General features: G+C 38.8%; 1 protein-coding gene and 1 non-coding gene across 2 annotated transcripts in view; both read left to right on the top strand.

The window, feature by feature from the left end:
• LOC131233477 (uncharacterized) overlaps positions 1 to 22178 on the top strand; it is a 217412-nt gene that overhangs the window by 72144 nt on the left and 123090 nt on the right. The window contains exons 4-5 of the mRNA XM_058230191.1: positions 4179 to 4268; positions 4447 to 4590. Coding sequence (XP_058086174.1) covers positions 4179 to 4268; positions 4447 to 4590 — 234 coding nt within the window. The remainder of the gene's footprint in view (positions 1 to 4178; positions 4269 to 4446; positions 4591 to 22178) is intronic.
• LOC131234209 (small nucleolar RNA R71) lies at positions 21069 to 21175 on the top strand. Its single transcript, XR_009165616.1, has one exon. It is a non-coding gene; the product is annotated as a small nucleolar RNA R71 (small nucleolar RNA).

The following is a 22178-nucleotide window of genomic DNA, read 5'->3' as shown; positions in this document are numbered from 1 at the left end:
TGAACAGGGTACTTTCGTCAAAGGCCGATCTATTGTGGAAAATTATGCGCTTGCCCAGGAGATATTTTAGGATATTGACAGGAAAGTTAGAGGCGAAAACATCCTCATTAAGCTTGATATGGAGAAAGCTTACAACAGGTTGGATTGGACCTTCCTCAAAGCAGTTTTGGGTAAATTCGGTTTCAGTTCCCCATGGATTGATCTCATCGAGAAGTGCTGGAACAACTCATGGTTTTCCATCCTCATCAACGGGGAGCCTGCAGGCTTCTTCAAATCCTACCGCAGTCTTCGCCAAGGGGACCCCATCTCTCCAGCCCTCTTTATTATCACAGTAGAAACCTTAGGGCTTGGATACAAACACTTGATTTCTGTAGGGACTTGCCGTCCATTCAAGACCTCTAGAAATTGCCCCCTAGTCACTCATCTTCAGTTTGTTGACAACACCGTTCTTTTGGCCAACGGTTCCTCCAACTTGCTTCATAGGATTGCTAACTTCCTCTCCCTTTTCTAGCGTGCTTCGGGCCTGAAAATTAATGCCCAGAAGTCAGTTTTCCTAGTTTCAGCTAGTAGACCTGCGGCTCGCGCTCGCTCCATCAACCAAATCCTCGGCTTTTCTTTGGGTTCCTCCCCCTTCACATATTTGGGAGTCCCCATCTTCAAAGGGAGAGCGTGAAAAATCTACTTCCAGCACATCATTGAGAAATTTTCAACCAGTATTACTAGTTGGAAATCCCGAATTTTACACAAGCAGGTCGGGTCACCCTTATTAACCATGTCCTAACCAGTATTCCTATCCACTCCATGGCAGCAACTGATGTTCCTCTGAACATCCTTGGGAAGCTTCAGAAATTGATGGTCCAGTTCTTCTGGGGCTAGGATGACCCTCGCAAGCGCTGTTACTGGATCAATTGGCATAAAATTTCTTCTCCCAAGGTTGAAGGCGGACTAGGAGTGAAGGATCTCAGGTACATCATGTAGGCCCTTCGTGCAAAGATGGCGTGGACTTTTCTTTGCAGGAGGTCAGGCAGCTGCTAGGCGAAATTCATGCACAACAAGTACGGTGCGACGGTGACGGACCACGGGATTGATAAAAGACTTTCTACGGTGTCCCCTATCTGGAGGAAAATTAGCTATCTCCTCCCTTTCATAGAGAAAAATTCCCGCTGGTTGGTTGGGACCGGCAACTGTCACTTTTGGGATGATGACTGGTCTGGCTTTTGGTAGCTGAAAGAATGGGCTATTCAGCCCCCTCCCCCGCAACGGCTGTGAGTGCTCGATTGGTTAGGCCCCGAGGGCTGGCGCGGTCAGAACTTCGCTCGATCTTTCTCCCTTAGTTGATTATTGATCACATTGTCAAAGAAGGCCTTTATACCTCCTCATCGCTCGATCACCAAGTCTGGTCGCTGTCTTCTTCGGAAGAATTTTCCATAAAATCTACTTGGAGTGCGGCCCACCCAAGGGGATCTAATGCAACCTGGTCGAAGTGGGTTTGACACCCAAATCTGCCCCTCAAATTCTCTGTTCTGACTTGGAGAATCCTTATAAAGGCGATCCAAGTTGATGACAGGCTTCAGGCAAAAGGGATTCCCCTTGCTTCCATGTGCATATGTTGCCGTTCCCAAAGCCCTTTTGAATCCATCGATCATGTCTTCTCTTCAGGTGAACTGGCGGACAAAGTTTGGAAATTTTTTGGGTCCTGTTTTGAGGTTCCTCCCCGTAACCGTGGCTCTGTGATTGGGTGTGCTACTGGTTGGTGGAATGCGGCTTCCACTTCAGACCTTTTCTTTGCCCTTAGAGGGTTGACCCCGTCGATCATTCTCTGGGAACTATGGCTAGCCAAAAACGCAGCCCACATGGATGAGGCAGTGGTTTCGCCTCAAAGAGTCATTTTCAGGGTGTTTTTCTAGGTGAGGAAAATGGCGGCCCTCTTTCCCCCTTCGGCCAAGGCTCGGCGCTCCCCTTCTTCCTTCGCCTTAGACTGTTTGGGGATCCTTAGAAATGCATCGCATCCTAAACAAGCCCTCCTAGTCAAATGGGTCCCTCCCCCCCAAGGCCGTATCAAAATCAATGTGGATGGATTGGCCCCGGGTAACTTGGGTAGCTCTGGAGGTGGTGGGGTGGCTAGAGGGCATGACGGGCTTTCCTCTTTGCTTTCTCTTCTGGTTATGGGTTCGGTTCTAATGGGAGGGCTGAAGTGAAAGCGATTTGGGACGGGCTTTCTTTATGCAAGGAGTTGGGCTTCACCAAAGTAGATTTGGCTAGTGACTCTAAGGCTCTAGTGGCTGCCTTGAACAATTGGAATTCCCCATCCTGGGGCATGTGGTATTGGTGGGTTAGGATTAGAAACCTCAAAAACTCCATGGACTTTTCTATTTCGTACTCCCCAAGGGAAGCCAATGCATTGGCTGATGGGCTCGCTAAGAGGGGTAGTAGCAGCCAATCTCATCGCCTATTCCGTCACTCGGCTGATCTTCCTCCTGTTATTAGGGGGCTTCTCTTTTTGGACAAAGTAGGTTTAGGCTATGTGCGTGAGTTGTAAGGGGCCCTGTTGCCCCATTTCTCCTTGGGCCTGCTCCTCCTTTTTTGCCTGTAGGCCCCTCCCAGTTGTACAACTCCTTTTGGATATATATACAATGGAGATTTTTGAAAATAAATAAATAAATAAATATAAGCATTCATGAAGGACAAAAGATGGGCAATGTTGCATTGTATAAGAGAGTTGTGTTAGATTAGCGTGTGTATGGAGCTCTTTGTTGTTTGCTTTATTTATAGGCATGTAACGCAGTTGTTGGAGAATTATTTTTAGAATCAATCTCCGCGAGCTACTTTCAATTAATTAGCTAATCAACAAATGTGACCGATTACACTTCTATCCTTAGGAATGGCTCCACAATTTTGGCCAAGCTGTTTTTTGTATTATCATGTTTGGCCATTCTATCCCAACTATTTCCTATGCTGTGGCCGACCTAAGTTTTGGATTACCGTGGTTTTTCAGTTAATAATTAACAGGAGTCACTGGATCATCTCATGAAAGTTCAACCCACATTGCTCCTATTTTGCCGAAGTAACCCTGATAGGTACTCGGGGTGAGGAGTGCCAGCATCCTTTTTGCTAAAAAGGTTTTCCCAGGATAAGGTGCCAACATATTACCATATGGTAGACCCAGCGCAAGATTTCGTCCATTTGATGATATGAAGTATTCATGTTTATTTATTTATTTATTATTTTTTTACACACGGGTCATGAGAGATGATCATGCATGAAGATGAAACTAAACCACTGAAGAGTAGTTTTTTAATGGTTTGTATTAAAAACCAGGAGTCAAAATTCTATCAAGCATGAATATAAGATCATAGCTTTTATATGCTAAAAATGAGAACACAAACAATTCTAATCATCATTTAAATGCAATTGGGCCTGTAAGGTGGATGTGAGATGAACCACCGTATCCTTTCAAAACTCTTACCAGAATACATCTAATGTATTATGATAAGATACACTGGGGCCCTTAGCCATTGAAGTAATGGTCTTTTCAGTGACCCTAATTGTTTATACAATGTATCAATACCTCTACAACGACCTCATCTGTTTATATGATGGGACTCACTTTGTATAAGGATAGAGGGAAGAAAAAAAAAAACTCTTAGATGGAAATATTTTCACCATTTGATTATTCCAGAGTTACAAGATATTTCATAAAAAGGAGAGAAGATGGAATGGTTGAAATGTTGCATCTAAGAGTTAATTTCTTTTGATTATCCCTAATCCAAGGTGAGGTCCATAATATAAACGGTTTTGATTATTCACATATACCCCATATCCATTGGCTCAAATCACAACGTATCCTATTGCCATATGTCATGATGATTTATTTATTTTTTTTAAATTTTATAATCAAATGTCATGTAAAAAATGGATCAAGACATCCAAACTAATTATTCTTGATTTCAGAAATAGAGCAGCAACCCACATTACGGTTAAAGAATTTTGGGACAGTATTTGAAATTTGGAATATGTAATACGATAAAATGTCATTGATGGAATATAAGATTAATTGAATTGAATTTATATCTGATATCAACGCAAATTTTTTCTTAAAACCTATCTGAAGTATGGGACAAACCTTAATGGCGATAACAGTGTATTTGTAATTGCATTTGAACTAGTTCTCTTTTCAGTTGTCCAGCTATGGCGCCCATGGCATCTGACGCAAGGAAAGAACCCACTTGATGCAGAGAACCCACAACCTGAGACATCTGCATCCACAAGTGAGAGGTTTCTGCACAATATTTGTTACGTTCAATGCATGTGCTGGTTTTATATTTTGTTTACTTCTAACAAATATGTTCTTTTGGTATCAACCAAAGGTATCTATTTCAATGTTTCTCCTCCAATTTAATCTTACTTTCTTGTGTGAAACTTTCGATCGACATATTTTTGTTCAAGGTTCTCATGGGGATGGAGGCCAAAGCCATCAAAGCAGCCAAGAGAGAAGTTACAATGCACAGGAACAACCATTTCCGAGTAATTATGAAACGTGCTATGATTTCTTTGAGCTTGCAATAATGGCCTTACAAGTGGTTGGATTTGGTCAGTTCTATCTACCTCAATAACTAGTGTTTTTAATAATATTTCAAAAGTGTTATTTATTTAGTCGAATTCCTGTTTCTTAAACTAAAAAAAATGATAAACTAAAATTAGAAATTTCAGAAAAAGAAATTATTATTCTTTTATAGTTTGGGTGAACTATGTTTAAGCTCGTTGGATTATATGTTAATCCTGTGACTCATCCAATATGTAATCCACCTCTTAGATAACATTTTTAACTTTTACTTTTTATTTTTCTAGATCAAGGTGGATGCTGCCACCAGGAATGTATAGATGATCAAAAGGAGATACACCCAACTAGAAGGGGACAATACCCCTCGAAAGTTACACAAAAGCCACCGATGATGCTTCTATACATCAAAAACTCTAAAAGTTAAGATGCCAATCCTATTAATAACTTTAACAACCTAATTTCCCAGGGGAGGTCCTTGACGTCATAAAAAGCCCGGTTCTTTTACCCTGGGCTTCCCATTAGCTTAGGAGTCTGCCAACTCATTGATCCCCTCGACTACTTGGGAGAGATGGAGTGTGCAATTCAATCCTTCATTAGATAGGTAATTTCCTTCCACCAATATCTAGTAACAGGACTTTCATGCCTGCTTTGATCACATCCACTTTGACCTTGGAATCGCTCTGGCCCTTCACATTTTTAGCCCTGAACTTGTGCACAAGTGTAGACTATTAAGTAGAGCTTGAACTTCTGTTGCCACATTGGAGGAAGGCCCAGTAGGAATGGGAAAAAGTAAATACCATAATCCCCATATGGTCTCAACAACAACTAACCCAGTCCACTGCCCTAGGTTACCTCGAGAGTTCGGGTGTAGCTTGGGTTAGGTCAACTCAAACCCAATTGGTCCAACTGAACTTGGCCCATGTTGGGCTGAGGTTGGGATGGGCTTGGGTTGAAAATACTTAACCCAACCCTCAACTCAACCTGAACTCAAAACTAGGTTGAGCTGAGGGTTGGGTTAAGGCCTCGACAACCTAACCCATAAAAAAAACCCCAACATTACACGCACAAAATCATGGCTTAAATAGAAAATAAAGTTCACGTAAGTTTGATTAGCATGATGAACAAGCTGCCATTGTTTTTTGACCAAGCATGTTCATACTTGATGAATGACACAGATCGTCATTCATTTGTTGGGATTGAGATCTTGAGCATGTGTCCCACCCATGGTTCCGAATGTCGGTAACGGAAGACGTTTCAGCCCAGCCAAAATATGATAAAATATGATGTTGCGTATCAGTATGGGGGTTGTATCGACCCATGTTAGTAAAACAAAAATAAGGAAAAAAATGTGAAAATATATTAGAAAAAAACTAGAAAGAATGAGATATCCAAGAATATATATAATGTTTTGAACATGTATTCGTGTAGCCATTCTTTGGTAAGAATGTTGTCCCAACAAGGTGTGGTGTTGATTTTTTTAAAATAAAAATATTGATATATGTCAGAAATTGGTATGATATGGTACTACTATGATCATCTATCAACTAATATAATCTTTCTAAAATTATTTTCAAACACATAAAAAAAAGCTCAAAAAATTACTCAAAAATAGAAAAAAGATCCAGTGTTCAAATACTCCTCAAGCATCATAATAAGAATTAAAAAAGAAAAAGAAAAGGAAAACAAATTTAGAAAAGTTTCCTGAATTTTTTAGAAAATACATGTGTAAATAAAAAAGAAATGAAAGAAAAAAAGAGGGCATATCTTCAACAAATAAATAGATCCATATTCTAATACTCAAGAATCATAACATGAATCAGAAAAGGCTAATTTATTATTATTATTTTTTAATGAAATTTTTAGAAAAGACGTGTAATTAAAAAAAACAGAAAGAAAAAGAATCAGAAAAAAAAAAAAAACTAATTTAAGAGTTTTTTTTAATTAAAAAAATAATTATGTAAATAAAAAAATTAAAAAGGAAGAAAAAGAAAAACCCCAGAATCTTCAATAAATCAGTAGACCCCCATAGCCTTCTTAATACTCAAGCACCACAACAAAAATCAAAATTTAATTTTAAAACTATTTTTTTTTCTAAAATTTCCAGAAAATCCCACCCCGACATTAGGGTTCTTTTATTGAACATTCATGACTCACAACTCACAGCTCATTACTCCGTTGGAATCATCTACAACCTGTTTTACATAGTCAACACAACACCCGACCTCCATAGGGCTCATCATTTTGCATGGATGACACCTACTCCATCCATTTATTTAATTAATTATTTTATCCATGAGTGGTGATTAATGGCTTTATTTTACTAGTTTATTTTGGCTGTTAAATGTATTACTTTAATAATGTTATTTAATAGCTCGATGTTTCATTTTTCTTTAGTTTACTAGTTTGTTTTGTAATTATTACTAGTTATCAATTATGTGATTCTAAATATTAAATGGTTAACGTCAATTTTTTTTTAAAAAAAAAAACTTTTCTTGTTATTTTTAATGTTGATGTTAAATTGTTAATGTTAATATTAAATTGATGTTATTATTATTGTTTATTTGTTATTGTTCATTTAGTTAGATTATTTTTTCTATTTTATTATTGTAATATATGACAATCAGTTGCACATTAGAGAATTTCTATGTTACTAGGCATAGATTCAATATGTTTTTAAGGTATATAAATTCTCAAATTGTCCCATTTTTTTTTACAGTTTAAAGTTGGATAGATAAAAATACTTTTATTTATTCTAATTTAAATGCATATTTCCATTATGGTTCGTCTCTATTATTCTCTTTGGATATATTTTTTGTATTTATTTCCACAATAAAATATCCACACTTACTGTGGATAGTTGACGTGGAAATAAAAAGTATGATTAATATATCTGAAGGGATAATGGCTGATGGTACTGAAATTTTGGTATGTTATTTAAATTGAAAAATGAAATCATTACAATTTATTCAACATTGAATGGATGACTGATTTAAATACTTACGTAATTTTAGAGAATTTAAAGGGACATTTAAGTAGGCACTACTCTACATTGAAAAGTGCATAAAAGTTAGTTTCCTATCTTTATATTTATAAATGGCTGGTTAGGAAGTCCCAACTACCCCCGGTGCTAGTGTGTCAGTCATATCTCCTCTTATTGTAAAGAGAGAAGGGTATTTAGCTACAACCAAAAGAAAGAAAATATCAACTATATGTGATGACTTTGAAAAAGTTCTAGTTAATGGTGTGATGAAATTTAAATGCATGCACTGCAAATCATTATATGGTAGAAATCCTGGGGTGTCAACTACTCATTTAAACAAACATAAGAAAAGTTGTTCAAAGTGAAAAAATCTCAATTTCAGGACAATAATTTCTTTCATTTAACAATTCTGAAGGGGATGAGTCTTAATGTAAACTTTTCACTCATTAGTTTGAAAAAGAGAAGTTGAAGGAGTATATGTAAGACTTGCGATCGATGATGAAAAGTCATTTAAAATGATATAGAGCAAAGTTTTCGTGGTATACAATAAATTTCTTGATCCTCATGTTGAGAAGGCCTCCTGTGCCACTGTGAAGATGGAGTGAATGAAAATGTACACAAGTGAGAAAATGAAATTAAAAGAAGTTTTGACATCACTCTTAAAAATAACTTTAACTTCTGATTTGTAGACAACATCTAATTAAAGAAAGTGATACATTTCATTGCCCACACATTATGTTAATAAAGATTGAAAACACTTTGTAAGAGAAATTTGAACTTCCGCCACCTTCCTCCTTCTCATACTAGTTTGGTTATTTCAGATTATATTTATAACTGTTTATGAGATCGGGGTATTAAAAATAAAATTTCTTCAATAACTTTAAGTAATGCTTTAGCAAAGGATAGTGTAATCCTATTCTTATATAATCAGTTTAAGCAACCGACAATTTATTTTTTAAGAAAAAAATATTCTAGGTTAGGTATTGTACCCATATACTAAATTAACCTAATTGTATAAGAATGATTAAAAATAATTGACCCCACTATAGAGAACACAGGAAAGAGTGTAAAATACGTAAGTGGGTTATATTAAAGATTGAATATATGGAGTAATATAATATAATATTTGAATTTTAAGGCTTAAAAAATATTGAAGTTAAATGTATGCACACATTGGAATTTGACTTTTGAAATGTTGGATTCAACATTGGAATTGAAACTTTTATTTCCTATATATGCGACATGTTACAGAACGTATTCTTGGTTGCCTACTAAAGATGATTAGATCAAAGTAAAATACGTTCACAAGTTTTTCATGGTTTTTTTAATGACTACACGAAGATATTTTTTAGAAATAAGTATTCCACATCAAATATGTTTCTTTCATCTATTTGCAAGATGAAGAAATCTTAAATTAAAAAAGTACCAGTGATGGTCCAAATTTTCTACAACTAATGACACTTAGTATACAAATGAAGTTTTATAAGTACTGGGACGAATGTAATTTGTTAATCGCCTTAGCGGTTGGTCTTAATCCTCAATGCAAGATGAGATATATTAAGTTCATTTTTATTAAGATTTATTATGATCAACGTGCAATAACTGAAACCTCTAAGATTTATGACACAATCAAAGAATTGTACACTTCATACACAATCATATTTGATAAAGAAGTTAGAACTCCTGTATTTCTACAAGTGATGACAATATACTCGATAATGAATACATGTATTTCTTAATACAAGAAGACACAGAAAATGAGACAAATGAATCAAAGTTAGACTTGTATCTCAAAGATCAAATTGTAAGGCAACAGGATCCAGACTTCGATGTTTTAAGATGGTAGAAGATGAGAGTTAGTAAAGAAAATACTTTACACTATCAGCAATGGCACGGGACATATTTTCAATTATAATTTTAATAGTAGTATCAAAATACGCTTTTAGCATGGGACTATGGTCGTGAACAAGTATCAAAGCTCTCTTTAACTAAAAAAATAGTTGAATCGATCATTAATTTGTAGACAAGATTGGTTGTGTTCAATTTATGGAGGTAATAGTTTTAATATCGAGAATGATGTTTAGGTCGAGAATGAGTTTCAAGATGAGACTACATATGCGATAACAACAATGTAAATGAGGTTAGGTTAAAAAATATTGTTAATTTGTTAAAATTAAAAATGATGTAATGTATTATGTGTACTTGGATGTAATGTTAATGTAGGTTATACGTGCAATGCATTAATGACTTTTATTTTATTTTCATATTATGTTTTTGTTTATGTTATAATTTGTATTTTATCCTACTCCGCCATGCCCTGGTGGAAAGACAGACTCAGAAAAATGAAGAAAAGTGGTCAATTATCTGAGTCGTTATCCCATGGATAGCTGGCTCATTTGGAATGCTTGCGGGATTGGCATCACCGCCACCATCAGATAGTTGCGTCTCATTAAGCTATACAAGCCTGCTATCATAGCCATCTTATAACCGATGTTGGTAGATTTTAATCGTGTAAAGACTAGTCTAAAGATTGGGTTCCACTCATCCTTTTCGAATGCTGCTAATGGTGGAAAGATCTGGGTTTTCCACTCGCTTGTGGTCTCCTTAGACTAGATTGCTTCCTCCAACCAAATGATATCTTTCGTGGTTAACTTCTAGGGCAAGCTGGAGCTCTCCCTAGTGTCATTTGTGTATGCTAAATGCTCCAAGATCCTTCGTAGATCCCTGTGGGATCAGCTGGCCCTCCTGGCTAGTGGCAACTCCACTCCTTGGATTGTTGTTGGTGGCTTTAACTCGGTTCTCTGCTCTACTGAAAGGAGAGGCCTGGGCCTTTTTGATTCCTCCTCCTCAGTCGAATTTATTGAGGGTCTGAATAAAGCAGGGCTATCCGACATGGGTTTCCAGGGCAGCACTTTCACTTGGTGCAACAATTAGCGAGGCTGTGCCAGATCATGGACCAGGCTTGACAGAATTTACAACCATGCTAGCTGGATGTCCTATTTTCCATCATTCCTCATATCTCACTTGCCTAGGGTTCACTTAGACCATGCTCCCCTGCTACTCTCTTTCCCCGGCCAAGTGAGGTCCTTTCCGAAACAATTCATATTCCAACATATGTGGTGCCTCCATGAATCCTTCCAGGATGTAATCAAGAATGGTTGGACTACTGACATCGCGGGGAATCCGATATCTGTTCTCCAAAACAGACTTAAACATGTTAAAGCAACATTGAAAATCTGGAATATTAACACTTTTGGGAATGTTTTCTTGAATCTTAAGATTGCCGAAAGGGAAGTCCAAACAGCTGAATGTTTACCGTAACAATCTGTGGATCCTTTCATTCATCTCTAGCTCAATTTGGCTAAGGATAGGTTGGCCCACTTGGAGTTATGTGAAGAAATATTCTGGAAACAGAAAGCTAGAAACAACTGGCTCAAGGAAAGCGACCATAACTCCAAATATTTTCATAGCTAGGCCTCCATTCGTGCAAGAAACTTGACTATATCCAAAATCATATCAGATGATGGTATTGTTGTTACCAACCAATCAGATATCCAACAGGCGGCTATCCAATTTTATTCGAAGCTTCTTAAGGTTGAAAACACTTCAAGATTTGATGATGTTCTGGATTCTATCCAACCCCTCATCAGCCCGCAAGACAACTTTGATCTGCTACAACTCCCTTCTCTTGAAGAGCTATCCACAACCATCAACAGCATTCCTGCTGATGGCGCCCCTGGCCTTGACGGTTTCCCAACTGCATTCTTCCAAAAATGTTGGGGAACCATGGGAATTGATATCCTTAAAGCTACTAAATCTCTTTTCTTGGGTGGCCCCATACCTAGGGCCTTTACATTTACCCTTATCCGGCGCATTCTAAAAACCTCCTCCCTCGATAAATTCTCTGATTTCCGACCCATTAGTCTCTATAATTACGTGTATAATTTTTTTTCTAAATTAATTGTTAATAGACTTGTAAAGATTCTTTCAAAAATTATTTCTACGGAACAAGGAGCTTTTGTCATAGGGAGATCAATAGCCGAATGTCGTGTTCTCGCCCAGGAAGTTTTTTATGACATCAATCGTAAGGGGAAGGGTGGAAACATCCTTATCAAGCTCAACATGGAGAAAGCCTATGATAGGCTCGACTGGAATTTATTCAAAGCTATTCTGCGCATGTTCGGATTTTCGGCCAATTGGATTTCCCTGGTCGAAAAATGTTGGTCCAACTTATGGTTTTCCATTTTTATCAATGGTGAACCTAACAGTTTCTTCAACTCATCACAAGGGCTCCGCCAAGGGGAATTGTTCATACCCCAAGTATAAGGCTGTGATGTAGTAATAAACTCGGTTGGACCGAGGTCGAATCCCAAGGGATGAGAACCTGTATGTAATCTGAAACTAAATAGAACTAGAACTATAGTAAGATGAAATCTAAATCGAATGTAATTGAGGGAATAATGATGAAATATTTATCTAAAACTTAAAGAATTCAGATGAAAGAAACTAGGGATTCAGAGGATCCACTTGTAGAGATCAGGGAGATCTTATACCTGGTTTAAGAACGTAATTGGACTTAGAGTCCCATCTTCATCCAGCTGGAGGGTGTAACCATGAAAATCAAAACTGAACTTCCTTTGATCTAGCTTTTAAGGGATGAAAAGTATAAGAATTAGAATGGATTCTGTCACCAAACCATGCCCAGGAGACAAAGTAAACAGTAGAATTAAACTAATTAACAACCAATCATAGGATATATGAAGGTTAGGAAGGTTTCTGTCATCCAACGATGCCCAGGAGATGATGGTGAACAACAGGGCTTCCTAACATCATTATCATAAAAAGGAAAGGAACATGCTCAAAGCTATCAAAGACCAATTGTAATTTTAGTCACAACAGACCATTAAAAATTAAAAACACTCCCTTAATTAAACTAAAATCAACATCAATTTAGTCTAAACAAAAGGCACAAGCAAAAAATCTCCCATCATGCTACAAGCTTCACCTCTTAGCCTTAGCTAAGAGGTTTAGCTTGACATGATCAAGCACAAAGCTCTAAACAAATTCATAAGAAAAGAAAGGAAGAAAGTAAAGAAGAAGAAAGAAAATTGGAGCCGTCTACACCTTCTTCTCTCTTTCTTGTTCTCTCTCACATGCCAAGATGTCCCATCCCTCTCTCTCTTCTCCTTTTAGGGCCCGTTTGGACGGGAGTATTAGGGTGGAGTACGTTGCATTGGGTTGAAGTGCACAGAAAACGAAGCTGAGTATGGTCGTTGAGGTGTTTGGACTAGCAAGGGATTGAAGGCCGATGGGATTCACCAGCGATCCAGCTGGATTTGGCAGCCGGATTGGATTTCTCCTGCTGGATTCGGCACAGTGCTTTGTCATCTCGTCTCTCTCTCTCTTCGGATTGCGAAGAAAGCCATTGATGCTCCTATACTCTCTTCCCGTTTCTTCATCCTCCGGTATAGAGTCGAGAGTCGTTTGCCTCAGAGGCTTCCGCCTTGGACTCAGATGAATCATCTTCGTCAGAATCAGGGGAAATCTAAAGCAGCAACCAGCGACATACACCTCAATGGAGGGCGAGGAAATCCCGAGCTTAGGCTGGCAGAATGCGGAGGATTCTGTTGTGAGCGACGGCGCGGAGTAGCAATCCATACTCCACCCGGTCTTTGAGTCATTGTCCAGGGCCTGATGATGGTGCTAATTAAACCCGACACCACCATTCTTCCACGAGGGCTCCATCCTCTTGAGCGACCTGCAGAGGATCAGATCCTCCTTTTCAAACACCTCGAAATCGACGACCCTAGTTACATGGACGTTGTCGGTGCTGACGTAGGCGACCTCCGAGGACTCCTTGTCAATGCGATCGCGGCGGAGGGTGACGGACGCAGTCTCGGCGGTGAGGATACGGGAGCCGTCCAGGGATTGAAGCCTAATCCCATGCCTGTCCAAACAGGATGGGTTGTTGCCATCCAGGGATTATCTTGCCCATCCAAACACGCACAGATAATGGGCATGGGATCAAGAAAGCCAATGGGATTAGGGACAATCCACTAACAACTCTTAAAGAGCCTTGGGATGTGTGCAATCCATCCAAAGCCAAAGCAATCCCTTTCAATCCACCCGTCCAAACGGGCCCTTATAGTTGTGAAGGAGGTCGGTTGCATGCGTAAGGGCTGAAGTCGGTGAAGATTTTCGCAACCACAGAATCGAAAAAACATCTTGCTTTGCGCAGCTATCTGGATAGACGAGAGAGAGATGGATTGGCATTAATTCGATCAAGAACTTTGAGTCCGGCCCACCTCATCCAGCAGTTGAAATTCTGGGTGGTTTTGGATCATCATCTGATGGTTTTGGTCCATGGATCTACGGCCAGTACACTCCTGCGAGTTAGTCTTTATGCAGCTAGAAAAGAAATGGAATCAACGGCATTTTCTTCTCACGGAGCAAAAGTCGGTGAGATGTTTCACCGTTTTGGACGTCATAGCAGTGACCGGACCCCTATCCTATTTGGTTTGGATAGCATGGATTGAAGGCATACTTCGGGTGTTTGCTGCCCTGCTTGTGGAAATCAAACTGTGTTCGATTTCTTTCTATTTGTGGAATGATTTTGGATCGAATTAAATCCGGTTTCCTCATCAGATCAGGACCTAAAAACACACATATTGGATGTATTTTTATCCTGTAGACATAGTGAATGGTTCAGATCAAGTTGAATACCTGTGATGGTGGACCACCATCCTCTGAAATCAGAAGGTGTTCGCTGCGTCAAAACGTAGGAGCTCTTGCTTCGCCGGAAGTTTTAGTACATCTATAGGTCCCGTCTTATGCAATGACAACTCCGGTTGGGCCGAATTTGAATCATGAATATGATGGACGGTGTGGATCGATCATATGGGCCATGATGGTGGCCCACCGGCTTTCGCAAAAGACCGCGTGCGATCCGTCTGCGTACAGAGTAACGTCAGTAGCCATTTTTGAAGGGGATACGGGTGCAAGACGGTTTGACCGTCTTGGCGTTGTCGTGCATATCTGGTGCACTATGCACACCCAACTTAGGTGGGGTCCAAAGTGATGATAATGAGAGATTTGATCCGTTCATCCCTTTTCTCATATCATTTTAATGGTTGAGACCAGAATTGAGCTATATCCAGATAGCAGCTGGGCCCAAAATCAACAGTTTATGGGGCTAATCTGTCCATTGGGCCACTTCAACAGGTATTCAATGGCTGAAGTTTGATGTGTACAGTTAATTTGTTGTCCTCAAGCCATATATGAAGTTTTGAGTCGAACGGATGGTGAGAACCCTGTGATCTTCAATCTGGACGAATTTCAGGCCTGTTTAACGTGAATGACTTGATTTTCTCGGATCTCTGACATGAAAATTTATCGATCTCAGTCTCCTAAAGTCCGTCCCTAGCCTTGGTGATTTATGAGCATCAAATCCATGCTTTTAGTACCATTTTTCAGTCCAGGCTCCTAAATTCACCTTGCAGCACAAACATGATTAAAGTAGGCTATTAAACAGTATCATATTCATAAATCCGATCAGTAATTTGGGTCTAATATAAAATTTTTGACCCTTAACACAACCCCCAACCAGCATTTTGCTAGTCCCGAGCAAAGTATAAAAAAATACGTTGAGAATTACAAGACTATTACTATAAACTCGAGTGATTTTTGAAAACCAATCTAGATACTAGAATTATAAGATTCATGAATGTTGGGCATTACTTTCTCTTGGACTCAAGCGCACGGTAAATTTCATAATCAAGTTCAATGTATTAACCCATCAATTAGAAAAAATTCTAAACATTGAGTTCCATGGGTGTTTGGTGTAAACCCGGCTTACCATCATTAAGAGATCTAATCATCAATTTTCATGATAACATTGACGATCAAAAGAGCATTCTGGACAACCTAAACTAGAACTTGCCTCACAGTTCTTCTTTTTGTTCTTCCAGCTTTTGATTTTTCTTTCAAGGGGGAGGGGATTCAAGTCTGTACCTATAGGGAGCAAACCTATAGTGAAGATCGTACACCCAACCCTTTCCTGATGACAACTGTTTTTAGCTGGTATTCTTTTTCTTCATTTTTTTTTAAAAAATTTCTTTTTATTAGACATGATGGACAAATTCCCTAGGTTGGTTCCTTCCATGCTCTATGATCACCAAGTTACAATTCAATATTGAGTTGAAATCTTAATGAGCGAGATGTGTCCCGTGAAATCATGACTCAATCCATGCTTAAAACTTTTAATCATGGATTAACAATTTGAACTTAATTGTGAAATCTAATAGATAACTAAATCTAAGAGTCATAAATTACTAACATTACGTATCTTGTAATTCTAAATCAAAGATGGCCATCAAAATCACATCGATTTTACAAGAAATTCTAGAAAATTTTTGAAAAAGTTTTACAAATTTCTGCTCATGACCAAGAAAATACTGATTAGGTAACCTAATCTCCCACCCCCAACCTAAAATCTACATTGTCTTCAATGTAAAAGATATGAGCATGCAATGCACATGGAACAATGAAGGTAAAGGAAAAGTGATAGGAAGATAATACCTGGATAATGAATCGAGATACTTGTCCATAGAGATCTCAACTTGAGTGGCTTAGTACAAGAGTGAAACACAAAAGTTAACTATCCTAAAACAACGTATCAAACAAACTAAGCTAATGGCATAAGACCATCTATCCTATAATAACATAAAGAAAACAATCCTAGTCCTATGAAAGCGATAAACCTACCTATGCCTCCATCAGACTAGGAGATCAATCCTAGTAAACAGGATCAATTAGAGGCATGAACATGTCCTTTAAATCAAATTTCTTGACAAATAGTTTTGATCGATGTCCATTTACTTTAAACTCCTTGTCATTGTCAGGATCTCTTATCTCGACGGCCCTATGAGGATAAGCAGTGACAACAATGTAAGGGCCAGTCCAACGAGATTGAAGCTTACCCGGAAAGAGATGTAGTCAAGAGTTATACAAAAAAGACTTTTTGACCCGGCGTGAATGATTTTTGCAGAATATGTTGATCATGAAACGCCTTCATCCTATCCTTGTAAATTCTCGAGTTCTCATATGCGTCATTCCGGATTTCTTTAAGTTCATTCAACTGAAGTTTGCTAACGAGCTAGCATTGTCCAAATTGAAATTCAGATTTTTGATCGTCCAGTACGCTTTATGTTCCAACTTCACAGGCAAGTGACAAGCCTTCCCATAGACAAGTCAAAAGGGAGACATTCCAATAGGGGTTTTAAACACAATACGGTACGCCCATAAGGCATCGGACAATCGAGTTGACCAATCCTTATGGTTAGGGTTAACCATTTACTCCAGGATATGTTTGATCTCCCTATTGGAAATCTCAGCTTGTCCACTTGCCTATGGATGGTATGGGGTGCTCACCTTATGAGAGATACCATATTTCGTCATTAAGCTCTCGAATGGTCTATTACAAAAGTGTGAGCCCCCATCACTAATGATGGCTCGAGGTGTTCCGAACTGAGAAAGGATGTTCTCTTTCAAGAATTTAATGACTGTGCGATGGTCATTGTTTCGAAACGAAATCGCTTTGACCCATTTAGTGATATAGTCTACATCGAGCAAAATATGTAAATTTCTAAAGGATTGGGGGAATGGTCCCATAAAATCAATGCCCTAACAATCAAATGCTTAGATGATAAGGATGAGATTCAAAGGCATCATATTTCGGTGGGACAATGCTCCTAATTTCTGACAACGCTCACAAGCCTTGCAAAACTCTTGAGTGTCCCTGAATATAATGGGCCAATAAAAGCCACACTGCAGAATCTTGGTCGTAGTCTTTTTAGTAGAAAAGTGAACACCACAGGCCTGTGAGTGACACAAGGAGATGACACTCTGATGCTCATTGTCTGGCATACATTCTCCTTAGGATTTGGTCTGGACAATATTTAAACAAATATGAATCGTCCCAGAAAAAGTTGCGTACCTCGGTAAAGTTTTTTTCTTATCTTGTGCAGTCCAATATATCAGTATGGAACCTGTGGCAAGATAATTAGCAATATCAACGAACCAAGGTGAATGGGAGACTCTGAATAGTTATTCATCAGGGAACATGTCATTGATATGGGTCGCCTCAAGGGAATCGGAGGTATTAAGGCGAGAAAGGTGATCGGCCATTTCGTTCTCTATTCCCTTTTTATCCTTAATTTTCAAATCAAATTCTTGGAGTAGAAGGATCTATCTTATCAAGCGAGGCTTAGAAACATTCTTGAAAATAAGATACTTGAGTGCCGCATGATCTGTGTAGATGATGATCTTGGATTCGATCAGGTAGGACCTAAATTTGTCCAAAGTGAACACTACAGTTAAGAGTTCCTTTTCCATAGTCGAGTAGTTCACTTGGGCAGGATTTAGAGTCCTACTCACATAATGAATGACGTAATGCATCTTTTCTTTTCTCTGACCTAGAACCGCTCCAAGAGCATAATCAGAAGCATCGCACATAAGCTCAAAAGGAAGGCTCCTGTCGGGTGGTTTCATGATAGGTGCAGTGGTTAACATGCCCTTAAGCTTGGTGAAAGCTTCCTGGTATTGATCAGTCCACTCATATGGTGCATCTTTTGCAGAAGATTACATAAAGGATGAGAGAGGAGACTAAAGTCATTTATGAATCGCCTGTAAAATCCTGCGTGTCCTAAGAAGGATCGCACGTCTCTGATGTTCTTGGGTGGAGGTAGGTTAGAGATAAGATTGATTTTTTTCTTATCTACCTCGATTCCCTTAGACGAGATGGTATGCCCAAGGACAATTCCCTTCTGAACCATGAAATGACACTTCTCCCAATTACGTACCAGATTCTTTTCTTCACATCTTTTCAGCACACATTTAACACTCTCTAAGCACTCGCTGAAAGATGAACCGAAAACAGAGAAATCGTCCATGAAGACGTCTAGATATTTTTCTACCATGTCAGAAAAGATACTCATTATACATCGCTGAAAGGTGGCAGAGGCATTACATAACCCGAACGACATCCTTCTGTAAGCAAATGCGAAGTAAGGACATGTAAATGTGGTCTTTTCCTAGTCCTCAGGGGCGATTTCAATCTGATTATAGCCCGAATACTCGTCAAGGAAACAATAATAGGAATGACCAGCTAGCCTTTCCAAGATTTGATCAATGAAGGGCAAAGGAAAGTAGTCCTTCCTCATGACAGTATTCAGCTTCCTGTAGTCAATGAACATTCTTCAACCAGTAGTAACTCTGGTTAGTATGAGTTCATTATTGACATTGGCTACGATGGTGATTCCGGACTTCTTAGGAACCACCTGAGTTGGACTCACCCATTGACTATCAAATATAGGGTATATGATACCTACATCCAATAGTTTCAGAACTTTGGCCTTAATCACTTCTTTCATGTTAAGATTGAGTCTACGTTGTGATTGTTGTGAGGTCTTCGCATTATCCTCAAGATATATGCGGTGAGTACAAATCGAGGGGTCGACTCCCTTGAGGTCCGCTATCATCCATCCCAGGGCTCCCTTATGCTCAATGAGAGTAGCTATGAGCATACTCTCATGTTCTTTCTCCTGGTGGGCAGAGATCACCACCGGGTATGTCTCATCTTGACCTAAATAGACATATTTCAAATCAGAGGGCAAAGGTTTCAGGTTAAGCTTCAGTGGCTTGAGGTTAGACGGTAGAAGCACGACATCAGTTTGGGGTAATTTTTTAAATTGTGGCCTCCACTGGTTAACTTCAAGAATCGGCGCAATATTAAGTAAGACACATGTCTCCCTAATCATGTCATCATCTAAGTCATTGGAGTATACCAGGCATGTCTCTAGATGGTTAGAGGATAAGGTTAGAGGTGTTCTATCTTCCATGAAAGAATCAATCATGTTAATGTCGTGGAAATCGTCATCATCCTCTAAGCTTCTTCCGTTATTGAAAAAGATGTTTGACTCCAATGTCATATTCCCAAAAGACATAGTCATGACACCATTCCTGTAATTGATAATTGCGTTTGAAGTGACAAGTAATGGGCGGCCAAGAATGAAGGGAATCTAAGTGCTTCCATTATTGATGGGTTCAGTATCCAGGATGATGAAATCTACAGGGTAGTAAAATCTGTCAACTTGAACTAAAACATCCTCAATTATCCCTCTTGGTATACGAATAGAACGATCAGCAAGTTGTAATGTGGTTAAGGTGGTTTTCAATTCACCCAACCCCAACTATTTGTATACCGAGTAAGGAATTAGATTGCCGCTCGCTCCTAAGTCAATAAGTGCGTGCTCAATGCGGTAGTTACCGATCATACATGATATGGTTGGACTACCAGGATCCTTGTATTTCTGCGGCACGTCTTGCTTTAGGATGGTACTCACTTTCTAAGTCAAGAAGTTCTTCTTTTGAATACTCTGCCGTCGTTTGGTCGTGCATAGGTCTTTTAGGAATTTAGTATATGAAGATATTTATTTTACGGCATCAAGTAGAGGAATGTTGACTTTCACTTGTTTCAACACCTCCAGAATATCCTAAGAGTTAGAGAGAGGTTTTGGTGCAATCAACCGTTGGAGAAATAGAGCAACTGGCTTCTCTAGAAGTTTTGGTTCTAATTTTTGTGGGGCATCACTAGATCCATCATTGTTATCCTCTTCTGATTCTTGAGGCTTTTCGGGCCTAAAAGGAAGGATTTTATCAATAATCTTCTCACTCCTAAGAGTGGTGATGGATTTAGTGTGCTCTATTTGATTTGAAGAGCTTGGGTTACCAACTTCATATTGTAACTTTGGATTGGGAAGAGGTTGAGCTGAGATGCTCCCCTTATTTCCAATCGTGTTTTCAGCCTTAAGTCCTTGCATCGTTTTGTTAAGGTCTTGTAAGGCTTGTAGCATACCCTGATTAAAAAGATCTTGCTTTTCAAAATGTTTTAAAATTGGATCCTCTTAAGGTTTCTCTTGTTGTTGTTGTGAAGTTTGATTAAAAAAACCTTGAGGGGTAGCAGTTTGTCCATTTCTCCAACTAAAATTTGGATGATTTTTCCAACCAGGATTGTACGTATTAGAGGTAGGTTCATTGAAAGGTCATTGATAGTTATTTATAGCATTGACTTGTTCATTCAACACTCCTCGAAAGGCAGGTATTATAGTACAATTTTCTATTGTGTGAATGTTGCAATCACAGATGCTGCAAACATTTTCATTAACCTTATCCTTCTTTCCTTCCTTGGCCTCGAATTTTCTTATGAGATTAGTCACTTTATAATTGAGATCATCCTCTTCTTTCAGGAGATACAGTCCGTCTTTCTCCTTAGATTGAGTCGGCCTGGACGTAGTATTCGATTTTGGGTAATGGTCCCTTGATTGTGCATTTTTAGCAAGTCCATCAAGGTAATCCCATACCTTATCGACATCTTTATTCATGAATTCTCCATTACACATTGTCTCGATCAATTGGCACCTGGAAAATGTCAGTCCATCATAGAAAAAGTTTGTAATGCGCCACGTTTCAAAGCCGTGTTGTAGACATGAATTGACAAGATCCTTGAACCTTTCCCAACATTGGAAGAATGTTTCATTCTCCTTTTGGGCGAAGTTCATGATTGCTTTTCTAAGGGTAAAATTTCTTTATGAATTCACTTTGCATATCATTCCATGTGTCAGTGGATCTAAGACGCAGTGAATGTAACCACGTCTTAGCCTTCTCCTTCATGAAAGAAGCGAAAGAGTTTCAGCCTGACTCAGATACATTAGGAAAGTATAAAGTGGCTATGATCTCATCGAACTCTTTTAGATGTAAGTATGGACTTTCTGATTCAAGCACATGGAATTTAGGAAGGAGTTGGATAACCCTGAGCTTGATGTCCATATGTCTTGTATTTTCAGGAAAAATCATGCATGAGGGTGTACTCACCCCCACCGGTTGTAAATAATCTCGTAAAGTACAAGGCGGGGGTGCTTGATGCACCTCATTCTCATCCTTAGTGTCCTCCACCCTAGGTGGAAGGAGTTGATTTGCAGCCATTACTTTAATTAACTCTGGGGATCTCGAGCGGTGTCTAGTCCTGCGATGGATAGTTAACCCCTCAACCAATCCTCCTGTAGTCAAGAGACGTCAAGTGTTGTCACGTGCCCACTAGGGTATGAAACACTCACATCCCTGAATCAGATTATAAACCTAACCTAAGGAGAAGAAAGGAAATAAAAGATCTAGAAAGAAAAAAAGAAAGTTGGAAGAGGTTACCAGATTAGAAGTTTCTATCTTAAAAGCCTGCAAAACAAAACAAACCAAGTTAGTTTCTAGATGATAAGACCTAATATAGAAAATAGAGAAAGTAAAGAAATTAGGACGAAGTTACCAATTTAGAAAATCTATCAACAACCCTACAAAACGGGAAGGTTAGTTATAAAAATCAAATAGAAAGAAAAATCTGAAACTAAAGTTAGTAAAATCCTAATTTTAAACTAATTTTAAAACCAATTAATTTCAAAGAATCATAACCGTTAGTCCCTGGCAACGGCGCCAAAAACTTGTTCACACCCTAAGTGTAGGGTTGTGATGTAGTAATAAACTCAGTGAGACCAAGGTCGAATTCCAAGTGATTGAAACCTATATGTAATA

Source organism: Magnolia sinica, chromosome 18, assembly GCF_029962835.1.
Source record: "Magnolia sinica isolate HGM2019 chromosome 18, MsV1, whole genome shotgun sequence".
In the NCBI taxonomy this organism is placed as follows: domain Eukaryota; kingdom Viridiplantae; phylum Streptophyta; class Magnoliopsida; order Magnoliales; family Magnoliaceae; genus Magnolia; species Magnolia sinica.
Note: the sequence above shows the minus strand (reverse complement) of the source record. Positions and strands in the feature narration are given on the sequence as shown.